Source organism: Mobula birostris, chromosome 7, assembly GCF_030028105.1.
Source record: "Mobula birostris isolate sMobBir1 chromosome 7, sMobBir1.hap1, whole genome shotgun sequence".
NCBI classification, from domain to species: domain Eukaryota; kingdom Metazoa; phylum Chordata; class Chondrichthyes; order Myliobatiformes; family Myliobatidae; genus Mobula; species Mobula birostris.
Genome location: NC_092376.1, coordinates 1,779,431 through 1,803,838, shown reverse-complemented (window position 1 = coordinate 1,803,838; position 24,408 = coordinate 1,779,431). Strand labels below are relative to the sequence as shown.

Below are 24,408 nucleotides of genomic sequence, written 5' to 3'. Positions count from 1 at the left end.
ATCGGGGTCACAGGGATTAACGAGAACACCGGGGGTATCAGGGTCACAGGGATTAACCAGAACACCGGGGGTATCGGGGTCACAGGGATAAACTAGAACATCGGGGGTATCAGGGTCACAGGGATTAACTAGAAGACCGGGGGTATCGGGGTCACAGGGATTAACTAGAACACCGGGGGTATCGGGGTCACAGGGATTAACTAGAACTCAGGGGGTATCGGAGTCACAGGCTGTAACCAGAACACCGGGGGTATCCGGGTGACAGGGATTAACCAGAACACCGGGGGTATCAGGGTCACAGGGATTAACTAGAACACCGGGGGTATCGGGGTCACAGGGATTAACCAGAACACCGGGGGTATTGGTGTCACAGGGATCAACTAGAACACAGGATATCGGTGTCACAGGGATCAACTAGAACACTGAGGATATCGGGGTCACAGGGATCAACTAGAACACCCGGGGGGAATAGGGGTCATAAGGATTAACTCGACACCGGAGGTATCGGGGTCACAGGGATTAACTAGAACACCGGGGGTATCGGGGTCACAGGGATTAACTAGAACACCGGGGGTATCGGGGTCACAGGGATTAACTAGAACACCGGTGGTATCGGGGTCACAGGGACTAACCAGAACACCGGGGGTATCGGGGTCACAGAGATTAACTAGAACATAGGGGGTATCGGGGTCACAGGGACTAACCAGAACACCGGGGGTACCGGGGTCACAGGGATTAACTAGAACACTGGGGGTATCGGGGTCACAGGGACTAACTAGAACACCAGAGGGTATCGGGGTCACAGGGATCAACTAGAAGACAGGATATCGGTGTCACAGGGATCAACTAGAACACTGAGGATATCGGGGTCACAGGGATCAACTAGAACACCCGGGGGGTATTGGGGTCATAAGGATTAACTCGAACACCGGAGGTATCGGGGTCACAGGGATTTCTAGAATACCGGGGGTATTGGGGTCACAGGGACTAACCAGAACACCGGGAGTATCGGGGTCACTGGGATTAACTAGAACATAGGGGGTATCGGGGTCACAGGGATTAACCAGAACACCGGGGGTATCGGGGTCACAGGGATAAACTAGAACACCGGGGTATCGGGGTCAGAGGGATTAACTAGAACACCGGGGGTATCAGGGTCACAGGGATTAACTAGAACACCGGGGGTATCGGGGTCACAGGGATTAACTAGAACACCGGTGGTATCGGGGTCACAGGGACTAACCAGAACACCGGGGGCATCGGGGTCACAGGGACTAACCAGAACACCGGGGGTACCGGGGTCACAGGGATTAACTAGAACCCAGGGGGCATCGGGGTGACAGGGATTAACTAGAACACCGGGGTATCGGGATCACAGGGACTAACCAGAACACCGGGGGTATCGGGGTCACAGGCATTAACTAGAACACCGGGGTATCGGGATCACAGGGACTAACCAGAACACCGGGGGTATCGGGGTCACAGGGATTAACTAGAACACCGGGAGTATCGGGGTCACAGGGATTAACTGGAACTCAGCGGGTCTCGGGGTCAAGGTGATTAAGTAGAACACCGGGGGTATCGGGGTCACAGGGATTAACTAGAACACCGGGGGTATCGGGGTCACAGGGACTAACCAGAACACCGGGGGTATCGGGGTCACAGGGATTAACCAGAACACCAGGGGTATCGGGGTCACAGGGATTAACTAGAACACCGGGGGTATCGGGGTCACAGGGATTAACTAGAACACCAGGGGTATCGGGGTCACAGGGATTAACTAGAACACCGGGGGTATCGGGGTCACAGGGACGAACCAGAACACCAGAGGTATCGAGTTACAGGGATTAACTAGAACATAGGGGGTATTGGGGTCACAGGGATTAACCAGAACACCGGGGGGATATTGGGGTCATAAGGATTAACACAAAAACTGGAGGTATCGTGGTCACAGGGATTAACTAGTACACCAGTGGTATCGGGGTCACAGGGATTAACCAGAACACCGGGGGTATCGGGGTCACAGGGATTAACGAGAACACCGGGGGTATCAGGGTCACAGGGATTAACCAGAACACCGGGGGTATCGGGGTCACAGGGATAAACTAGAACATCGGGGGTATCAGGGTCACAGGGATTAACTAGAAGACCGGGGGTATCGGGGTCACAGGGATTAACTAGAACACCGGGGGTATCGGGGTCACAGGGATTAACCAGAACACCGGGGGTATTGGTGTCACAGGGATCAACTAGAACACAGGATATCGGTGTCACAGGGATCAACTAGAACACTGAGGATATCGGGGTCACAGGGATCAACTAGAACACCCGGGGGGAATAGGGGTCATAAGGATTAACTCGACACCGGAGGTATCGGGGTCACAGGGATTAACTAGAACACCGGGGGTATCGGGGTCACAGGGATTAACTAGAACACCGGGGGTATCGGGGTCACAGGGATTAACTAGAACACCGGTGGTATCGGGGTCACAGGGACTAACCAGAACACCGGGGGTATCGGGGTCACAGAGATTAACTAGAACATAGGGGGTATCGGGGTCACAGGGACTAACCAGAACACCGGGGGTACCGGGGTCACAGGGATTAACTAGAACACTGGGGGTATCGGGGTCACAGGGACTAACCAGAACACCGGGGGTATTGGGGTCACAGGGATTAACCAGAACACCGGGGGTATCAGGGTCACAGGGATTAACTAGAACACCAGGGGTATCGGGGTCACAGGGATTAACTAGAACACCAGAGGGTATCGGGGTCACAGGAATCAACTAGAAGACAGGATATCGGTGTCACAGGGATCAACTAGAACACTGAGGATATCGGGGTCACAGGGATCAACTAGAACACCCGGGGGGTATTGGGGTCATAAGGATTAACTCGAACACCGGAGGTATCGGGGTCACAGGGATTTCTAGAATACCGGGGGTATTGGGGTCACAGGGACTAACCAGAACACCGGGAGTATCGGGGTCACTGGGATTAACTAGAACATAGGGGGTATCGGGGTCACAGGGATTAACCAGAACACCGGGGGTATCGGGGTCACAGGGATAAACTAGAACACCGGGGTATCGGGGTCAGAGGGATTAACTAGAACACCGGGGGTATCAGGGTCACAGGGATTAACTAGAACACCGGGGGTATCGGGGTCACAGGGATTAACTAGAACACCGGTGGTATCGGGGTCACAGGGACTAACCAGAACACCGGGGGCATCGGGGTCACAGGGACTAACCAGAACACCGGGGGTACCGGGGTCACAGGGATTAACTAGAACCCAGGGGGCATCGGGGTGACAGGGATTAACTAGAACACCGGGGTATCGGGATCACAGGGACTAACCAGAACACCGGGGGTATCGGGGTCACAGGCATTAACTAGAACACCGGGGTATCGGGATCACAGGGACTAACCAGAACACCGGGGGTATCGGGGTCACAGGGATTAACTAGAACACCGGGAGTATCGGGGTCACAGGGATTAACTGGAACTCAGCGGGTCTCGGGGTCAAGGTGATTAAGTAGAACACCGGGGGTATCGGGGTCACAGGGATTAACTAGAACACCGGGGGTATCGGGGTCACAGGGACTAACCAGAACACCGGGGGTATCGGGGTCACAGGGATTAACCAGAACACCAGGGGTATCGGGGTCACAGGGATTAACTAGAACACCGGGGGTATCGGGGTCACAGGGATTAACTAGAACACCAGGGGTATCGGGGTCACAGGGATTAACTAGAACACCGGGGGTATCGGGGTCACAGGGACTAACCAGAACACCGGGGGTATCGGGGTCACAGGGATTAACTAGAACACCAGGGGGTATCGGGGTCACAGGGATTAACTAGAACACCAGGGGGTATCGGGGTCACAGGGATCAACTAGAACACAGGATATCGGTGTCACAGGGATCAACTAGAACATTGAGGATATCGGGGTCACAGGGATTAACTAGAACACCGGGGCTATCGGGGTCACAGGGACTAACCAAATCACCGGGGGTATCAGGGTCACAGGGATTAACCAAAACACCGGGGGTATCGGGGTCACAGGGACTAACCAGAACACCGGGGGTATCGGGGACAAGGTGATTAAGTAGAATACCGGGGGTATCGGGGTCACAGGGATTAACTAGAACACCGGGGGTATCGGGGTCACAGGGATTAACTAGAACACCGGGGGTAAAGGGGTCACAGGGATTAACTAGAACACCGGGGGTATTGGGGTCACAGGGATTAACTAGAACACCGGGGTCACAGGGACTAACCAGAACACCGGGGGTATCGGGGTCACAGGGATTAACCAAAACACTGGGGGTGTCGGGGTCACAGGGACTAACCAGAACACCGGGGGTATCGGGGACAAGGAGATTAAGTAGAACACCGGGGGTATCGGGGTCACAGGGATTAACTAGAACACCGGGGATATCGGGGTCACAGGGACTAACCAGAACACCGGGGGTATCGGGGTCACAGGGATTAACCAGAACACCGGGGGTATCGGGGTCACAGGGATTAACCAGAACACCGATGGTATCGGGGTCACAGGGATTAACTAGAACACCGGGGGTATCGGGGTCACAGGGATTAACTAGAACACCGGGGGTATCGGGGTCACAGGGACTAACCAGAACACCGGGGGTATTGGGGTCACAGGGATTAACCAGAACACTGGGGGTATCGGGATCACAGGGACTAACCAGAACACCGGGGGTATCGGGGTCACAGGGATTAACTAGAACACCGGGGGTATCGGGGTCACAGGGATTAACTAGAACACCGGGGGTATCGGGGTCACAGGGACTAACCAGAACACCAGGGGTATTGGGGTCACAGGGATTAACCAGAACACCAGGGGTATCGGGGTCACAGGGATTAACTAGAACACCGGTGGTATCGGGGTCACAGGGACTAACCAGAACACCGGGGGTATCGGGGTCACAGGGATTAACTAGAACATAGGGGGTATCGGGGTCACAGGGACTAACCAGAACACCGAGGGTCTCGGGGTCACAGGGATTAACTAGAACACTGGGGGTATCGGGGTCACAGGGACTAACCAGAACAGCGGGGGTATTGGGGTCACAGGGATTAACCAGAACACTGGGGTTATCGGGGTAACAGGGATTAACTAGAACACCAGGGTTATCGGGGTCACAGGGCTTAACTAGAACACCGGGGGTATCGGGGTCACAGGGATTAACCAGAACACCAGGGGGTATCGGGGTCACAGGGATCAACTAGAACACAAGATATCGGTGTCACAGGGATCAACTAGAACACCGGGGATATCGGGGTCACAGGGATTAACCAGAACACCAGGGGTATCGGGGTCACAGGGATTAACTGGAACACCGGGGGTATCGGGGTCACAGGGATTAACCAGAACAACGGGGTATCGGGGTCACAGGGATTAACTAGAACACCGGGGGTATCGGGGTCACAGGGATTAACTTGAACACCGGGGGTATCACGGTCACATGGACTACCCAGAACACCGGGGGTATCGGGGTCACAGGGATTAACTAGAACATAGGGGGTATCGGGGTCACAGGGATGAACCGGAACACCGGGGGTATCGGGGTCACAGGGATAAACTAGAACACCGGGGGTATCAGGGTCACAGGGATTAACTAGAAGACCGGGGGGTATCGGGGTCACAGGGTTTAACTAGAACACCGGGGGTATCGGGGTCACAGGGATTAACTAGAACTCAGGGGGTATCGGAGTCACAGGCTCTAACCAGAACACCGGGGGTATCGGGGTCACAGGGATTAACTAGAACACTGGGGGTATCGGGGTCACAGGGATCAACTGAACACTGAGGATATCGGGGTCACAGGGATCAACTAGAACACCCGGGGGGAATAGGGGTCATAAGGATTAACTCGAACCCGGAGGTATCGGGGTCACAGGGATTAACTAGAACACCGGGGGTATCGGGGTCACAGGGATTAACTAGAACACCGGGGGTATCGAGGTCACAGGGATTAACTAGAACACCGGGGGTGTCGGGGTCACAGGGATTAACTAGAACACCGGGGGTATCGGGGTCACAGGGACTAACCAGAACACCGGGTGTATCGGGGTCACAGGGATTAACTAGAACATAGGGGGTATTGGGGTCACAGGGATTAACCAGAACACCGGGGGTATCGGGGTCACAGGGATTAACTAGAACACCGGGGGTATCGGGGTCACAGGGATTAACTAGAACACCGGGGGTATCGGGGTCACAGGGATTAACTAGAACACCGGGGGTATCGGGGTCACAGGGACTAAACAGAACACCGGGGGTATCGGGGTCACAGGGATTAACCAGAACACTGGGGGTATCGGGGTCACAGGGATTAACTAGAACACCGGGGGTATCAGGGTCACAGGGATTAACCAGAACACCGGGGTTATCGGGGGTCACAGGGATTAACTCGAACATCGGAGGTATCGGGGTCACAGGGACTAAGCAGAACACCGGGGGTATCGGGGTCACAGGGATTAACTAGAACAGCAGGGGTATCGAGGTCACAGGGACTAACTCGAACACTGTGCTTCGGTCACAGTGATTACTCAGACATCGGGGTTTTAGGAGCGTGAGGAAAGATGTTACCTCCCCTGAGTGGTTCTCGTTGAGTTTATGGTTCAGGGTGAGCTGTTTGTAGTCAATGCCAGCGTGTTTGTTCAGTGTTCCATTTCCTGCAAACAGTACAACAGGTACATGTTCACTGCCTTCGCTGTGGTGTTGTTGGACCAAATCACACCCCAGACACTGACCAAACCTGTAGACTGACCCTCACCCTAGAGAATGATCTACACCACCAACAGACCCACACGTGTTGTAACCCACAGTGACACCACCAACCAGTGTAACCCCAGTGCAACGAGACTTGTCCACACCCTGAAGATACTTAACATCACCCCGCAGTCTGACCCACAGCTGTGGTGAAACCCAGTGTAACCAGTCCGACACACACCCACCAACTCAGTGTAACCCCAGTGTGGCTACACCTACCCACACCCCCACCCCAGAAGTCCACCAATACCCCATGAACTGATCCACACCACGAGCTGACCTGACCCACTCCCTGCGAAATGAATCACACCACCGACTGACCCACAATCGGAAACACACCACCGACTGACCCACAATCGGAAACACACCACCGACTGACCCACAACCCGAACCACACCACCGACTGACCCACAACCCGAAACACACCACCGACTGACCCACAACCAAATCACACCACTGACTGACCCACAACCCGCAGACCAAACCACCCCTAGGATGTAATAAATGGACATACCTGCACCACAGACTGATCCGCAGCCCACAGAACGACCCTGACCTACCATGTCATTCACAGACCAACCCACACTCCACAGACTGACTCAACACCAAAAGACCAACCAACAGCCATTGACTAAGACCTACTTTGTAACTCACAGACTGACCCACACAAACGGGAACTCGTGGGTTGAACAGGGAGTACGGGACTCAGCCCAATGTATCATGGACACATCTGTCCCGACCATCGGTAGCATCTACAGTACATGAGGCACAGCCTCAAGAAGGCAACATCCACCATCAAAGATCCCCACCATCCGGGCCATGCCATCTTCTCAGCTCCCATCGGGCAGGAGGTATAGAAACCTGAAGTCCTACACAACCACATTCAGGAACAACTGGAGTCATAAATAAGTACAGCACAGGGAAAGGCCCTTCAGCCCATCTAGTCCATGCCAAAACCTTCCCAATGACCTGCACCAGGACCACAGCTCTGCATATTCCTACTGTCCATGTACCTGTCCAAACTTCTCCAAAACATTGAAGTTGAGCTCACATGGACCACTTGTGCTGGCAGCTCATTCTACACTGTCATGACTCTCTGAGTGAAGAAGCTTCCCCTCATAGAACATAGAATAGTACAGCACAGTACAGGCCCTTCGGCCCACATTGTTGTGCCGACCCTCAAACCCTGCCTCCCATTTCACCCCCCACCTTAAATTCCTCCATATACCTGTCTAGTAGTCTCTTAAACTTCACGAGTGTATCTGCTTCCACCACTGACTCAGGCAGTGCATTCCATGCACCAAACACTCTCTGAGTGAAAAACCTTCCTCTAATATCCCCCTTGAACTTCCCACTCCTTACCTTAAAGCCATGTCCTCTTGTATTGAGCAGTGGTGCCCTGGGGAAGAGGCGTTGGCTATCCACTCTATTCCTCTTAATATCTTGTACACCTCTATGATGTCTCCTCTCATCCTCCTTCTCTCCAAAGAGTAAAACCCTTGCTCCCTTAATCTCTGATCATAATCCATACTATCTAAACCAGGCAGCATCCTGGTAAATCTCCTCTGTACCCTTTCCAATGCTTCCACATTCTTCTATAGTGAGGTAACCAGAAATGGACTCAGTACTCCAAGTGTGGCCTAACCAGAGTTTTATACAGCTGCATCATTACATCGGAACTCTTAAACTCTATCCCTCGACTTATGAAAGCTAACACCCCATAAGCTTTCTTAGCTACCCTATCTACCTGTGAGGCAACTTTCAGGGATCTGTGGACATGTACCCCAAGATCCCTCTGCTCCTCCACACTACCAAGTATCCTGCCATTTACTTTGTACTCTGCCTTGGAGTTTGTCCTTCCAAAGTGTCTCCAGGTTGAACTCCATCTGCCATTTCTCAGCCCACTTCTGCAACCTATCAATGTCTCTCTGCAATCTTCAACAATCCTCTACACTATCTACACCACCACCAACCTTTGTGTCGTCTGCAAACTTGCCAACCCACCCTTCTACCCCCACATCCAGCTCGTTAATAAAAATCACGAAAAGTAGAGGTCCCAGAACCGATCCTTGTGGACACCACTGGTCACAACCCTCCAATCCAAATGTACTTCCTCCACCACGACCTCCTGCCTTCTGCAAGCAAGCCAATTCTGAATCCACCTGGCCAAACTTCCCTGGATCCCATGCTTTCTGACTTTCTGAATAAGCCTACCATGTGGAACCTTGTCAAATGCCTTACTAAAATCCATGTAGATCACATCCACTGCACTACCCTCATCTATATGCCTGCTCACCTCCGGAAAGAACTCTATCAGGCTTGTTAGACATGATCTGCCCTTCACAAAGCCGTGCTGACTGTCCCTGATCAGAGCATGATTCTCTAAATGCCTATAGATGCTTTCTCTAAGAATCTTTTCCACCAACTTTCCCATCACAGACGTAAGGCTCACTGGTCTATCATTACCCGGACTATCCCTACTACCTCTTTTGAACAAGGGGACAACATTCGCCTCCTTCCAATCCTCTGGTACCATTCCCGTGGACAATGAGGACATAAAGATCCTAGCCAGAGACTCAGCAATCTCTTCTCTTGCCTCGTGGAGCAGCCTGGGGAATATTCCATCAGACCCCGGGGACTTATCCATCCTAGAGTATTTTAATAACTCCAACACCTCCTCTCCCTTAATATCAACATGCTCCAGAACATCAACCTCACTCATATTGTCCTCATCATCAAGTTCCCTCTCATTGGTGAATACCGAAGAGAAGTATTCATTGAGGACCTCGCTCACTTCCACAGCCTCCAGGCACATCTTCCCACCTTTATCTCTAATCAGTCCTACCTTCACTCCTGTCATCCTTTTCTTCTTCACGTAATTGAAGAATGCCTTGGGGTTTTCCTTTACCCTACTCGCCAAGGCCTTCTCATGCCCCCTTCTTGCTCTCCTCAGCCCCTTCTAAAGCTCCTTTCTTGCTTCCCTATATTCCTCAATAGACCCCTCTGATCCTTGCTTCCTAAACCTCATGTATGCTGCCTTCTTCCACCTGACTAGATTTTCCACCTCACTTGTCACCCATGGTTCCTTCACCTTACCATTCTTTATCTTTCTCACCAGACAAATTTATCCCTAACATCCTGCAAGAGATCTCTAAACATCGACCACATGTCCATAGTACATTTCCCTGCAAAAACATCATCCCAATTCACACCCGCAAGTTCTAGCCTTATAGCCTCATAATTTGCCCTTCCCCAATTAAAAATGTTCCTGTTCTCTCTGATTCTATCCTTTTCCATGATAATGCTGAAGGTCAGGGAGCGGTGGTCACTGTCCCCCAGATGCTCACCCACTGAGAGATCTGTGACCTGACCAGGTTCGTTACCTAATACTAGATCTAGTTTGGCATTCCCCCTAGTCGGCCTGTCAACATACTGTGACAGGAATCCATCCTGGACACATTTAACAAACTCTGCCCCATCCAAACCCTTGGAACTAATCAGGTGCCAATCAATATTAGGGAAGTTAAAGTCCCCCGTGATAACAACCCTGTCATTTTAGCACCTTTCTAAAATCTGCCTCCCAATCTGCTCCTCTGTATCTCTGCTGCTACCAGGGGGCCTTTAGAATATTCCCAATAGAGTAACTGCTCCCTTCCTGTTCCTGACTTCCACCCATACTGACTCAAAAGAGGATCCTGCTACATTACCCACCCTTTCTGTAGCTGTAATAGTATCCCTGACCAGTAACACCACCCCTCCTCCCCTTTTTCCACCCTCTCTATCCCTTTTAAAGCACTGAAATCCAGGAATATTGAGAATCCATTCCTGCCCTGGTGCCAGCCAAGTCTCTGTAATGGCCACTACATCATAATTCCATGTATGTATCCAAGCTCTCAGTTCATCACCTTTGTTCCTGATGCTTCTTGCATTGAAGTACACGCACTTTAGCCCTTCTACCTTACTACCTTTACACCGTTTATTCTGCTTCTCTGTCCTCAAAGCCTCTCTGTATGTTAGATCTGGCTTTACTCCATGCATTTCTTTCACTGCTCTATCGCTCAGGGTCCCATCCCCCTTGCAAATTAGTTTAAACCCTCCCGAACCATGCCAGCAAACCTACCTGCAAGGATATTGCTCCCCCTCGAGTTCAGGGGTAACCGATCCAATCTGTACAGGTCCCACCTTCCCCAGAAGAGATCCCAATGATCCAAAAATCTAAAACCCTGTTCCCTGCACCAACTCCTCAGCCACGCATTCAACTGTCATCTCCTCCAATTCTTACCATCACTGTCACATAGCACTGGCAGCAATCCTGAGAATGCCACCCTTGAGATCCTGTTCTTCAGCTTTCTGCCTAGTTCCCGAAACTCACACTTCAGGACCTCATCCCTTTTCCTGCCTATGTCGTTGGTGCCAACATGCATCATGACTTCTGGTTGCTTTCCCTCTCCTATCAGGATGTCGTGTTTCCCTTAAACTTCTCACCTTTCACCCTCAAGCCAGAACTTCAGGTTGTAGTCCCATCCAACCTCAGTGGGGAAAGTCTTCTTAGATTACCCTATCTGTACCCCTCATAATTTTGTACACCTCTATCAAATATCCTCTCAATCTTCTACGTTCTTAATAATATAATCCTAACCTATTCAATCTTTCCTTATAACTCAGGTCCCCCAAACCCAGCAACACCCCTGTAAATTTTCTTTGGAGTTTTTCAACCTGGTTTACAACCTTCCTGTTGGTAGGTGATCAAATCTGCACACAATACTCCAAATTAGACGCCACCAAATTTCAACCTAACATCCCATCTTCTGTACTCAATGCATTGATTTATGAAGGCCAATATGCCAAAAGCTTTCTTTATGACTTTCTTTATGCATGACATTCTGAAGTGGGAGGGTGACCAGCCAGATGTCGTGGTGCACATCGGTACCAGTGACATAGCAAGGAAGAGTGAAGAGGTCCTGGACAGTGAGTACAGAGAGCTTGGTAGGAAGTTGAAAAGCAGGACCTCAAGGGTGGTAATCTCAGGATTGCTACCTGTGCTAGGTGCCAGTGAGGGTAGGAATAGGATGCTCTGGAGGAGGAACAAGTGGCTGAGGAACTGGTGTAGTGGGCAGGGTTTCAGATTTCAGGATCATTGGGACCTCTTCTGGGGCAGGTGGGACCTGTACAAGAGAGACGGGTTACACTTGAACCACAGGGGGACCAATATCCTTTCAGGGAGGTTTGTTAGTGCTATTGGGGAGGCTTTAAACTAGATTTGCAGGGGGATGGGAACCAGAATGCCAGAGCTGACAGTGTGGCTGGGGTGAAAATAAATGATGTTGAAAGTTTAAGCAAATCCGCTGATAGAAAGGTTGTGAGTGGTGGTAAAAATCTTCTGAGGTGTATATATTTCAATGCTAGGAGTATTGCGGGGAAGGAGGATGAGTTGAGGGCGTGGATTGACATGTGGAATTATGATGTTGTAGCAATTAGTGAAACTTGGCTACAGGAGGGCCAGGACTGGCAGCTTAATATTCCAGGGTTCCGATGTTTCAGATCTGATCAAGGCAGAGGAATGAAAGGTGGGGGAGTAGCATTGCTTGTTAGGGAAAATATTACAGCAGTGCTCAGGCAGGACAGATTAGAGGGCTTGTCTACTGAGTCCTTATGGGTGGAGCTGAGAAACAGGAAAGGTATGGCCACATTAGTGGGATTGTATTACAGACCACCCAATAGTCAACGAGACTTGGAAGAGCAAATCTGCAGAGAGATAGTAGGCAACTGCAGGAAACATAAAGTTGTGGTGGTAGGGGATTTTAATTTTCCATACATTGATTGGGACTCCCATACTGTTTGGGGTCCAGATGGTTTAGAGTTTGTAAAATGTGTTCAGGAAAGTTTTCTAAATCAATATATAGAGTGACCAACTAGAGGGGATGCAATTTTGGATCTCCTGTTAGGTAACAAATTAGGGCAAGTGACAGAAGTCTGTGTAGGGGAGCACTTTGGTTCCAGTGATCATAACACCATTAGTTTTAATTTGATCATGGACAAGGATAGATCTAGTCCTAGGATTGAGGTTCTGAACTGGAAGAAGGCCAAATTTGAAGAAATGAGAAAGGATCTAAAAAGCGTGGATTGGGACAGGTTGTTCTCTGGCAAAGATGTGATTGGTAGGTGGGAAGCCTTCAAAGGGGAAATTTTGAGAGTGCAGAGTTTGTATGTTCCTGTCAGGATTAAAGGCAAATTGAATAGGAATAAGGAACCTTGGTTCTCAAGGGATATTGCAACTCTGATAAAGAAGAAGAGGGAGTTGTATGAAATGTATAGGAAACAGGGGGTAAATCAGGTGCTTGAGGAGTATAAGAAGTGCAAGAAAATACTTAAGAAAGAAATCAGGAGGGCTAAAAGAAGACATGAGGTTGCCTTGGCAGTCAAAGTGAAGGATAATCCAAAGAGCTTTTACAAGTATATTAAGAGCAAAAGGATTGTAAGGGATAAAATTGGTCCTCTTGAAGATCAGAGTGGTCGGCTTTGTGCGGAACCAAAGGAAATGGGGGAGATCTTACATAGGTTTTTTGCGTCTGTATTTACTAAGGAAGCTGGCATGAAATCTATGGAATTGAGGGAATCAAGAAGTGAGACCATGGAAACTATACAGATTGAAAAGGAGGAGGTGCTTGCTGTCTTGAGGAAAATTAAAGTGGATAAATCCCCGGGACCTGACAGAGTGTTCCCTCGGACCTTGAAGGAGACTAGTGTTGAAATTGCGGGGCCCTGGCAGAAATATTTAAAATGTCGCTGCCTACGGGTGAAGTGCCGGAGGATTGGTGAGTGGCTCATGTTGTTCTGTTGTTTAAAAAAGGATCGAAAAGTAATCCGGGAAATTATAGGCCGGTGAGTTTAACGTCAGTAGTAGGTAAGTTATTGGAGGGAGTACTAAGAGACAGAACCTACAAGCATTTGGATAGACAGGGGCTTATTAGGGAGAGTCAACATGGCTTTGTGCGTGGTAGGTCATGTTTGACCAATCTGTTGGAGTTTTTCGAGGAGGTTACCAGGAAAGTGGATGAAGGGAAGGCAGTGGATATTGTCTACATGGACTTCAGTAAGGCCTTTGACAAGGTCCCGCATGGGAGGTTAGTTACGAAAATTCAGTCGCTAGGTATACATGGAGAGGTGGTAAATTGGATTAGACATTGGCTCGATGGAAGAAGCCAGAGAGCGGTGGTAGAGAATTGCTTCTCTGAGTGGAGGCCTGTGACTAGTGGTGTGCCACAGGGATCAGTGCTGGGTCCATTGTTATTTGTCATCTATATCAATGATCTGGATGATAATGTGGCAAATTGGATCAGCAAGTTTGCTGATGATACAAAGATTGGAGGTGTAGTAGACAGTGAGGAAGGTTTTCAGAGCCTGCAGAGGGACTTGGACCAGCTGGAAAAATGGGCTGAAAAATGGCAGATGGAGTTTAATACTGACAAGTGTGAGGTATTGCACGTTGGAAGGACAAACCAACGTAGAACATACAGGGTTAATGGTAAGGCACTGAGGAGTGCAGTAGAACAGAGGGATCTGGGAATACAGATATAAAATTCCCTAAAAGTGTCGTCACAGGTAGATAGGGTCGTAAAGAGAGCTTTTGGTACATTGGCCTTTATTAATCGAAGTATTGAGTATAAGAGCTGGAATGTTATGATGAGGTTGTATAAGGCATTGGTGAGGCCGAATCTGGAGCATTGTGTTTAGTTTTGGCCACCAAATTACAGGAAGGATATAAATAAGGTTGAAAGAGTGCAGAGAAGGTTTACAAGGATGTTGCTGGGACTTGAGAAACTCAGTTACAGAGAAAGGTTGAATAGGTTAGGACTTTATTCCCTGGAGCGTAGAAGAATGAGGGGAGATTTGATAGAGGTATATAAAATTATGATGGGTATAGATAGAGTGAATGCAAGCAGGCTTTTTCCACTGAGGCAAGGGGAGAAAAAAACCAGAGGACATGGGTTAAGGGTGAGGGGGGGAAAAGTTTAAAGGGAACATTAGGGGGGGCTTCTTCACACAGAGAGTGGTGGGAGTATGGAATGAGCTGCCAGACGAGGTGGTAAATGCGGGTTCTTTTTTAACATTTAAGAATAAATTGGACAGATACATGGATGGGAGGTGTATGGAGGGATATGGTCCGTGTGCAGGTCAGTGGGACTAGGCAGAAAATGGTTCGGCACAGCCAAGAAGGGCCAAAGGGCCTGTTTCTGTGCTGTAGTTTCTATGGTTTTATGGACCCTATCTAGCTATGATGCCACTTTCAACAAAAGATGTACCTATATTCCCTGATCCCTTTGTTCCACCACACTCCTCAGTGCCCTACTATCTACCTTATTGGATCATTTCTGATAACCATCAAAACTGCCTTTCTCCAATTTAGAATTTCAGCACTTGGATCAGACCTATCTCTTTTCAAATATACTTTGAAACTAATGGCACCATGGTCTCTATACAGTTCCCTTACACAAACTACTGTCAACAGCCCTGACTCATTCCCTAATAGCAGATCCAGTATTGCACGCGCTCTGGCTGGGACTTCCATGTACTGATGAAGGAAACTTTTTTGGACAAATTTGAACAAACTCTATCCCATCTGGTCCTTTTACAGTATGGGAATTACAGTCAAGATGTGGAAAGTTAAAATCATCTAATATAAAACCTCATGTTTCTTGCAACAGTCTGTGATCTCTTTACAATTTGGTCCCCAAATCCCTAGGACCTATGGGTGTTCTGTAATATAGCCCCATTAACATGGTCACACCGTTCTCATTTCTCAGTTCCACCCATAATGCCTCACTAGTTGAGTTCTCCAATCTGTTCTGACAGAGCACTGCCATGATGTTTTCCCTGACTAGTAACACCACCCCTGGTCCTTTCATCCCTCCTGCTCTGTCACAGCTAAAAGAATAGAACCCCGGAATACTGAGCTGCCAGTCCAGCCCCTCCTGCACGTCTCACTAATAGCTACTGTGTCATAATTCCAGGTGTTGATCCATACCCTGAGCTCATCCACCTTTCCTACGATACTTCCTGCATTGAAATATACACAGCTCAGGACACTAGTTGCACCATGCTCAACCTTTTGATTCCTGACCGAGATCTTATCAAAATCTGCCTCCACAACCTCTCCACTAACTGTTCTGGCACTCTGGTTCCCATCCCCCTGCAACTCTAGTTTAAACCCCACTGTGCAGCATTAACAAACCTTCTCATTGGGCTATTAGTCCCCTGCCAGTTCAGGTGCAAACCGTCCCTTCTATACAGGTCCCACATCCCTTGGAAGAGAGCCCAATGATCCAAAAATCTTATGCCCTCCCTCCCACACCAACTCCTTAGCCACATGCTAAACTGAATAATTTTCATAGTTCTGGCCTCACCAGCACATGGCACGGATAGCAATCCTGAGATCACAACTGTGGAGGTCCTGCCCTTTAACTTAGCATTTAACTCCCTCTGCAGAACCTCGTCACTCGTCCTACCTACATGGACCATGACTTCTGGCGGTTCCCACTTAAGAACGTTGAGGACTCGATATGAGATGTCCCATGCGCTGGCATCTGGGAAGCACATACCATATGGGAATCTTGTTCTCACCCCGAGAATCCCCTGTCTGTTCCCCTAACTAATGAAACTCCTATCACCACAGTATGCCTCTTCTCCTCCCTTCCCTTGAGTCACAGAGCCAGACTCAGTGTTAGAGACCCAACCACTGTAACTTTCCCGTTAGGTCACACCACCCCTCCCCCATAGTATCCAAAGTCATACAGATATTGTTGAGGCGATGGCCACAGAGCACTCTGCGCTGGCCCTGAACCCTTTCCCCCTTCTATCACCCAGTTTGCTGTGTCCTGCACCTTGGGTGTAACTACCTCTCTATATGTCCTATCATCCTTTCAGCCCCCCACCCTTCCAAGGTGATCTGGAGTTCCTCCATTTCCAGCTCCAACACCTGAACACGATTGTTGGAAGCTACAGCTGGATGCACTTTTCGCAGTTGTAGTCATCAGGGACAATGGAGGTCTCCCTGCTTCCCACATCCCTCAAGAGGAGCATTCCACTATCCTGCCTGTCACCTCTACTGTCCCAGCTGAGCAGATATAAAAAAGGGAAGGGAATAAAGCTTAACCAAGAGCTTTTCTTTTCTTTCTCTGGCTGAAGCTTCCAAGAGCTAAAGTGTCAAGATCACCACTCTGACTGTCCACTCAGAACACAGCTGCAGCAACAATGGCTGCTGTGCTTGCTCCTCTCTACCTTACATTTGCTCCTCCTAATCAACCTCAAAGGCAGATTGGTCACTGGTCAAAGATTCATTACTCTGCCACATCCTGCTGCTCCCTTTTTCTACTTTGGAAAAATCAAGTCCTTTCAAACTTCTGCTGACCGCATCAGTCTCTGGTCAAAGCTCTATCACTACAGGAACCTACCGGTGAACTAACTGACACAATCCTGATCACCACCTCAGCACCACAACACTATAGACCACCTATGGTGCTGCCTGGTATTTGTCTCTGATGTGTCTTCCTCTGCACTGAGGTTTTGTGTTTGCACTAAGGTATTTTTCTCTTTCTTCCCTGTCTTGCATTATTTATGGATAATTTCTGTTCTGTGAGTTGTGTGTACCCATGTGCCCTTGAATCTGCTGCAAGAATTTCACAATACCTGCAACCCTAATGCATACTCATAAACAGAGTTTTAGAGTTACAGAAAACTCCTAGTACAGTGACCTGCACCCGGACCATAGCCCTCCAGACCCTTCTCATCCATGTACTTGCAACACACACCAAAGTTGCTGGTGAACGCAGCAGGCCAGGCAGCATCTCTAGGAAGAGGTACAGTCGATGTTTCAGGCTGAGACCCTTCGTCAGGACTAACTGAAATTCAGTTAGTCCTGACAAAGGGTCTCAGCCCGAAACATCGACTCTATCTCTTCCTAGAGATGCTGCCTGGCCTGCTGCGTTCACCAGCAACTTTGATGTGTGTTGCTTGAATTTCCAGCATCTGCAGAATTCCTCGTGTTTGCATCATCCATGTACTTACTGAGCCACACCTTTTTTAAATAGTGCAATTGAACCCATATCCACCACTTCCACACTCACACCACCCTCCAAGTGAAGAAATTGCCCCTCAGGTTCACCTCAACCCATGAGGTCCAGCTCTATACGAGAAATCTGCAGATGCTGGAAATCCGGGCAACACACTCAAAGCGCTGGAGGAACTCAGCAGGCCAGGCAGCGTGTATGGAAAAGAATACAGTCAACTCTTTGGCCCGAGACCCTTCATTAGGACAGACTGTTTACTGTTTTCCATAGATGCTGCCTGGCCTGCTGAGTACCTCCAACATTTTGTGTGTTACCTCTAGATCTAGGAGGAAAAAGACGAGAGCTTTCAGAAGCTATGATGATAGGAATTGAAGTGAGGTACCCAAGGTTTGCAGCCACCTCCCATTTGTGTGAGATAGATCAGTCCACAGCACCAGAGCGACACACAAAGTGTTGGAGGAACTCAGCAGGTCGGCGAATAAACAGCCAACGTTTCAGGCCAAGACCCTTTGTCAGGACTGGAAAGGAAAGGGGAAAAAGCCAGAATAAGAAGATGGAGGGAGGGCAAGGCTACAGCCCCACCTCTGCGCTCCTCTGAGGTAGCAAATAGGCTCCTTCCACCCAGTGATCCGTAAAATCCTTCCATGTGGTGTGGATGGCCCAAGGTGAAACACCCTCAGGTTAAGTATGAACACAGGTTACTGGACACTCACTTGGTCGAGTACGAGTTGTTCCTTTCCAAAAGGTGTCCTTGTAGGGAACTTTGGTTAGACTCTGGCCGAGCTTTTCTGCACGTTCTGTGGGGGAAAGAAGGGCAGAGTTAGAGCTGTGTGATGGAGAGACAGAGAGAGGGAGGGTTAGAGACGTGGGGGGAGGGGGAGGGACAGACAGAGAGAGAAAAAGGGAGAGTTGTGAGAACACAAATGATACATTTCTCTGAATGTTTCAGAGACAGAGACAAAGGCAGAGGCAGAGAGAGAGAGAGAGAGAGAGAGAGAGAGAGAGAGAGAGGTATTGAGCAGAGTAAGCAGAGTATACTGTGAGTGGGGTTGCATAAAGATGAAGAAAATTAAGGATTAATTTTATTTGTCACATGTACATCAAAACATTCAGAGAAATGTATCATTTGTGTCGAATGAAATCAGCGAGGATTGTACTGGGCAGCCCACAAGTGGCGGCGTACTTCTGGCACTAATATAGAACACCCACAAGTTACTAACCCTAACCTGTACGTCTGTGGAAGGTGAGAGAAAAGGAGCATCTGGAGGAAGCCAGCAGAGTCACTGGCAGAACGAACAAGCTCTTTATGGACGGCGGTGAGAAAAGAACTCCCACCACCGATCCTTAGTGTTTATCAAGGGAAGGATGGGTTGGCATTGGAGAGGGTTCAGAGGAGGTTCATGATAATGATCTCAGGAATGAAAAGATTAATGATTAACATGAAAGGGTTAATATCATGTCTTGTATTGGCTGGAGATCAGAAGAGAAAAGGGGGATCTCATTGAACCTATCAAATATTGAAAGACCTGGATGGAGTGGATGTGGCGAGGGTGTTTCCTGCAGTAGGTGAGCCCAGACCAGAGGGCACAGCCTCAGAATAGAGAGACGCCCATTTAGCTCAGAGATGAGGAAGAATTTCTTTAGGCAGAGGGTGGCAAATCTGTGGATTTCATTCCCATGGACCAATGTGCAGGCTAAGTCATTGGATATATTTAAAGCGGAGGTTGATAGGTTCTTGATAAGGCAGGAGAATGAGTTTGAGAGGGATAATAAATCAGTCATGATGCAGTGGTGAAGCAAACTCCATGAGTCAAATGGTGAAATTCTGCTCCTACAGTACTGTGTAAAAGTCTTAGGGTTTCTCAGCTCTCCCTCTACAGGCAAGCACATAGCACTCCCTCCATCCCTCGTTCCTTCAGAACAAACTCCACAACCAATTTCAAACCACAATCTACAGTAACATGCTCCATGGAGCAGAGAAGGAAGTTGAGCTACCGGCACAGACAAAATTAACAAACCCACAGGCAGAGAGGGTGTCTACTTTGCAGAAAATCTAGTCAATCTCTCTCTGTAGCAGTCCCGTAAAACAGTGGTAAGTTAAAAACTATTCCCTGTCTAACTCACAGTTCATATTCCCAACAACGTGCTCCCGACTCTCTGTACACCTTGTTCCAGACTCTCTGTCTAACTTAGTTCATATTCCCAATGTGCTCCCGACTCTCTGTACACCACGTCCTAGACTCGCTGCCTAACTTACAGTTCATATTCCCAACAACATGCTCCTGACTCTCTGTACAGCTCATTCCAGACTCACTGTCTAACTTACAGTTCATATTCCTAAACACAATTGTGAATTTGATTGACTTCATTTTTTACATCCTTCACATACATGAGGAGTAAAAATCTTTACGTTATGTCTCCATCTAAATGTGCAATGTGCAATCATAGTAATTTATAATAAGTAGAACAGTCGATGTCATCACTCTGATGGCCTGGTGGAAGAAGCTGTCCCGGAGCCTGTTGGTCCTGGCCTTTACGCTGCGGTACCATTTTCCGTATGGTAGCAGCTGGAATAGATTGTGGTTGGGATGGCTTGGGTCCCCAATGATCCTATGCTCCTTTTTTTTTTACACACCTGTCTCAGTAAATGTCCTGAATCATGGGATGTTAACAACTCCCGATGCGCTGGGTTGTCCACACCACTCTCTGCAGAGTCCTGCGATTAAGGGAGGTACAGTTCTCGTACCAGGCAGTGATGCAGCCAGACAAGATGCTCTCAATTGTGCCCCTGTAGAAAGTTCTTAGGATTTGGGGGCCCATACCAAACTTCCTCAACCATCCGAGGTGAAAGAGGTACTGTTGTGCCTTTTTCACCACACAGCTGATGTGTACAAACCACATGAGGTCCTCAGTGATGTGGATGCCCAGGAACTTGAAACTGTTCACCCTCTCAACCCCAGATCTATTGATGTCAATAGGGGTTAGCCTGTCTCCATTCCTCCTGTAATCCACAACCAACTCCTTTGTTTTTGTGACATTGAGGAAGAGGTTGTTTTCTTCACACCACTGTGTCAGAGAGATGACTTCTTCCCTGTAGGCCACCTCATTATTGTTTGAGATAAGGCCAATGTAGTGTTGTCGGCAAATTTAATTAGCAGATTAGAGCTGTGGGTGGTGACACAGTCATGGGTATACAGAGAGTAAAGAAGGGGACAGTATGCAGCCCTGAGGAGCTCCTGTATTGAGAGTCAGAGGGTTGGAGGTGAGAGAGCCCACTCTTACCACCTGCTGGCAATCTGACAGGAAGTCCAGGAACCAGATGCACAAGGCAGGGTTAAGGCCAAGGTCTCTGAGCTTCTTATCAAGCCTGGATGGAATTATGGTGTTGAATGCTGAACTATAGTCCAAGAACAGCATTCTCACATAAGCATCCTTCTTCTCCTGACGCGTAAAGACGGTATGTAGAGCAGTGGCTATTACGTCATCTGTTGATTGGTTGTGTCAGTAGGTGGATTGTGGGGGGTCCAGTTTGGGTGGTAGCATGCTGCAGATGTAATCCTTGACCAGTCTCTCAAGGCATTTGTTTATTATTGAGGTGAGTGCGACAGGACGCCAGTCGTTCAGGCATGGTACCTTGGACTTTTTTGGTACAGGGACAATGGTGGATAATTTGAAGCAGGAGGGCACTCTACACTGGGAGAAGGAGAGATTAAAAATGTCTGTAAATACACCTGCCAGTTGTGCTGCGCACATCCTGAGTACTCGCCCTGGGATGCCGACCGGTCCCGCAGCCTTGTGGCTGTCCACTCGTTGGAAACATCTACGTACCTCAGTCTCAGAGGTGACCAGGTTGTAGGTTGTAGTGGTGGCTTTCCTCGGAGGATCAGAGTTAGTGACATCGAACCAAGCATAAAATCGATTGAGCTCATCTGGGAGAGAGGCCACAATGTTGGCAGCACCACAACATTTGGCTTTGAAGTCTGCGATGGTATGCAACCCTCATCACAAGTCATGTATGCTATTCGTTGTGAATCGTGACTCAATCTTGTCCCTGTATTGTTGTTTCACAGGCTCGATAGCTTTGTGCAGATTGTATCTGTTGTGCTTGAGCTCCTGCTGATTGCCGGCAATGCCGTCAGTGCTGCTCGCACGGAACTAGTGATTCAGGGTTTCTGGTTCAGGAAGACCTTGATCGACTTCTGGGGGCAACATCGTTGATGCACGTCCGGATGAAGCACATGACTCCATCAGTGAACTTGGAGACATCTTCATCATGGAAGACATTCTAGTCGATGTCATCGAAGCAGTCCTGCAGCATGGAGGCCGAATGGTCGGACCAACAGTGGACTGTTTTAACTATGGCTTCCTCTTCTTTCAGCTTCTGCCTGTACGTCGGCAAAAGCAGGATCAAAGAGTGATCTGATTTTCCAAAAGCTGAGCGAAGGAGAGCTTTGTAAGCGTTGCAAAAGGGAGCGTAGCAGTGGTCAAGTGTGTTATCTCCACTAGTGCTCACCTGGATGTGCCGACAAAACTTGGGAGAGATTTTTGTCAGCGATGCTCAATTAACGTCACCAGAGACGATGAAGGCAGCCCCTTGGTGTGCAGTCTGCGGGGTGCTGATGGTCTCGTACAGTTCCTTGAGCCAGGTCAGTATCAGCCTGCGGCAGAATGTACACTGCTATGATGATAACAGCCGTGAACTCCCTCGGCAGCCAGTAGGGTCTGCACAGCAGCACCAGGTGGACCAGGTATTCCAGGTCTGGGGAACAAAAGGATTTGAGTGCATGCACATTCTGGGGGTCACACCAAGCATTGTTGACCATGAAGCATACCCCTCCTCCTTTACTCTTCCCAAAGAAGTTTTTCGATCTGTCTGCCCGGAACAGGGAGAACCCAGAGGGCTCGATGGCGTGATCCAGTATCTCCTCCATCAGCCAGGTCTCCACTAAGCACAAAAATGTGGAATTCCTTTGTTTCTCACTGATGGGAGATTCTGGTTCTCAGTTCACAAAGCTTGTTGCCCAGGGACTGAACGTTAGCCAGGAGTATGCTAGGGAGCGGCAATTGATTTGCACGCCGTCTCAGCCTCACCAGGACACCGGCCCTTTTCCCTCGCCTCCAGCGCTTCTTCCAAGGTAGTGGTGGTGTAAGAGATGGATCTCCCATGGATCGCGCAAGCAGAGGTTCCCAGTGTAGGAAAGGCGGCACATAATGGATAAATGCCATCTTTCCAATGTTCAGAAGGGTCAGTCTATTGTATCCAATATGACTATCAGATATTATAGGAATCATATACAGGCCTCCAAATAGTAACCAAGGTGCGGGGCTGAGATTGCAAAGGGAGCTGGAAAAGGCATGTAATAAGAGTAATGTCACAATTGTAATGGACTTCTATATGCAAGGGGATTGGGAAGATCACATTGGTGTCGGATCACAAGAGAGGGAATTTGTTGAGTGCCTATGAGACAGCTTTATAGAGCAGCTTGTGCTTGATCCTACTAGGGAAAAGGTTATCTTTGGTTAGGTGTTGTGTAATTACCCAGATCTTATTAGGGAGCTTAATGTAAAGAAACCCTTAGGAGACAGTGATCCTAATTGAATTCATACTGCAGTTTGAGTGGGAGAAGCATAAGTCACATGTATCTTTATTGCAAGGGAATAAAGGGAACTGTTGAGGCATGAGAGAGGTGCTTGCCCAAGTGGATTGGAGGAGGATACTGGTGGGGATGATGGCAGAGCAGTGATGGCTGAAGTTTCTGGGAATAGTTCACAGGGTGCAGGATAGTTATGTTCCACAAAAGAAAAAGTTCTCTAATGGCAGCTGTGGCTGATAAGTGAAGTTCAGGACTGCATAAAAGCCATGGAAACAGTATATAAGGTAGCAAAAGTGAGTGGGAAGTTGAATGATTGGGAAGCTTTTAAAATCTAACAAAAGGCAACTAAAAAAGCAGTAAGAATGGAAAAGATGAAATATGATGGCAGACGAACCAATAATATAAAACAGGATACTAAAAGTTTTTTCAGTTATTTAAAGAGTAAAAAGGAGGTGAGCGTTGATATTGGACCACTGGAAAATGAGCTGGTGAGGTAGTAATGGGGGACAAAGAATGGCAAATGAACTTAATGAGTACATTGCATTTAACTTCACAGTGGAAGACTGCCACTAGGACCAGCAGTGTGCCAGAGGTCCTTGAATGTCAGGACTGAGTAATGTTGCTACTACAAAGGAAATAGTGCTAGGCAAACTGAAAAGTCTTAAGGTGGGTAAGTCAACTGGACCAGATGGACTACATCCCGGAGTCCTGAAAGAAGTTGCTGAAGAGATAACAGATGCACTGGTCATAACCCTTCAAGAGTCACTTGATTCTGGCATGGTCCCAGAGGACTGGAAAATTGCAAATGTCACTCCACTCTTTAAGAAGGGAGGAAGGCAAAAGAAATTATAGGCCAGTTAGTCTAACCTCAGTGGTTTGGAAAGTGTTGGAGTCTACTATTAAGGACGAGGTTTTGGGGTCTTTGGAGATTAATGTT

General features: G+C 48.7%; 1 protein-coding gene across 2 annotated transcripts in view; it reads right to left on the bottom strand.

Annotated features, from left to right (window-relative positions):
- ilk (integrin-linked kinase) overlaps window positions 1-24,408 on the bottom strand; it is a 122,486-nt gene that overhangs the window by 42,845 nt on the left and 55,233 nt on the right. For both annotated transcript variants that reach the window (XM_072262426.1, XM_072262428.1), the window contains exons 6-7: window positions 18,591-18,674; window positions 6,629-6,714 (exon numbers count right to left, since the gene is read on the bottom strand). In XM_072262426.1, the coding sequence (XP_072118527.1) occupies window positions 6,629-6,714; window positions 18,591-18,674 (170 nt within the window). The remainder of the gene's footprint in view (window positions 1-6,628; window positions 6,715-18,590; window positions 18,675-24,408) is intronic.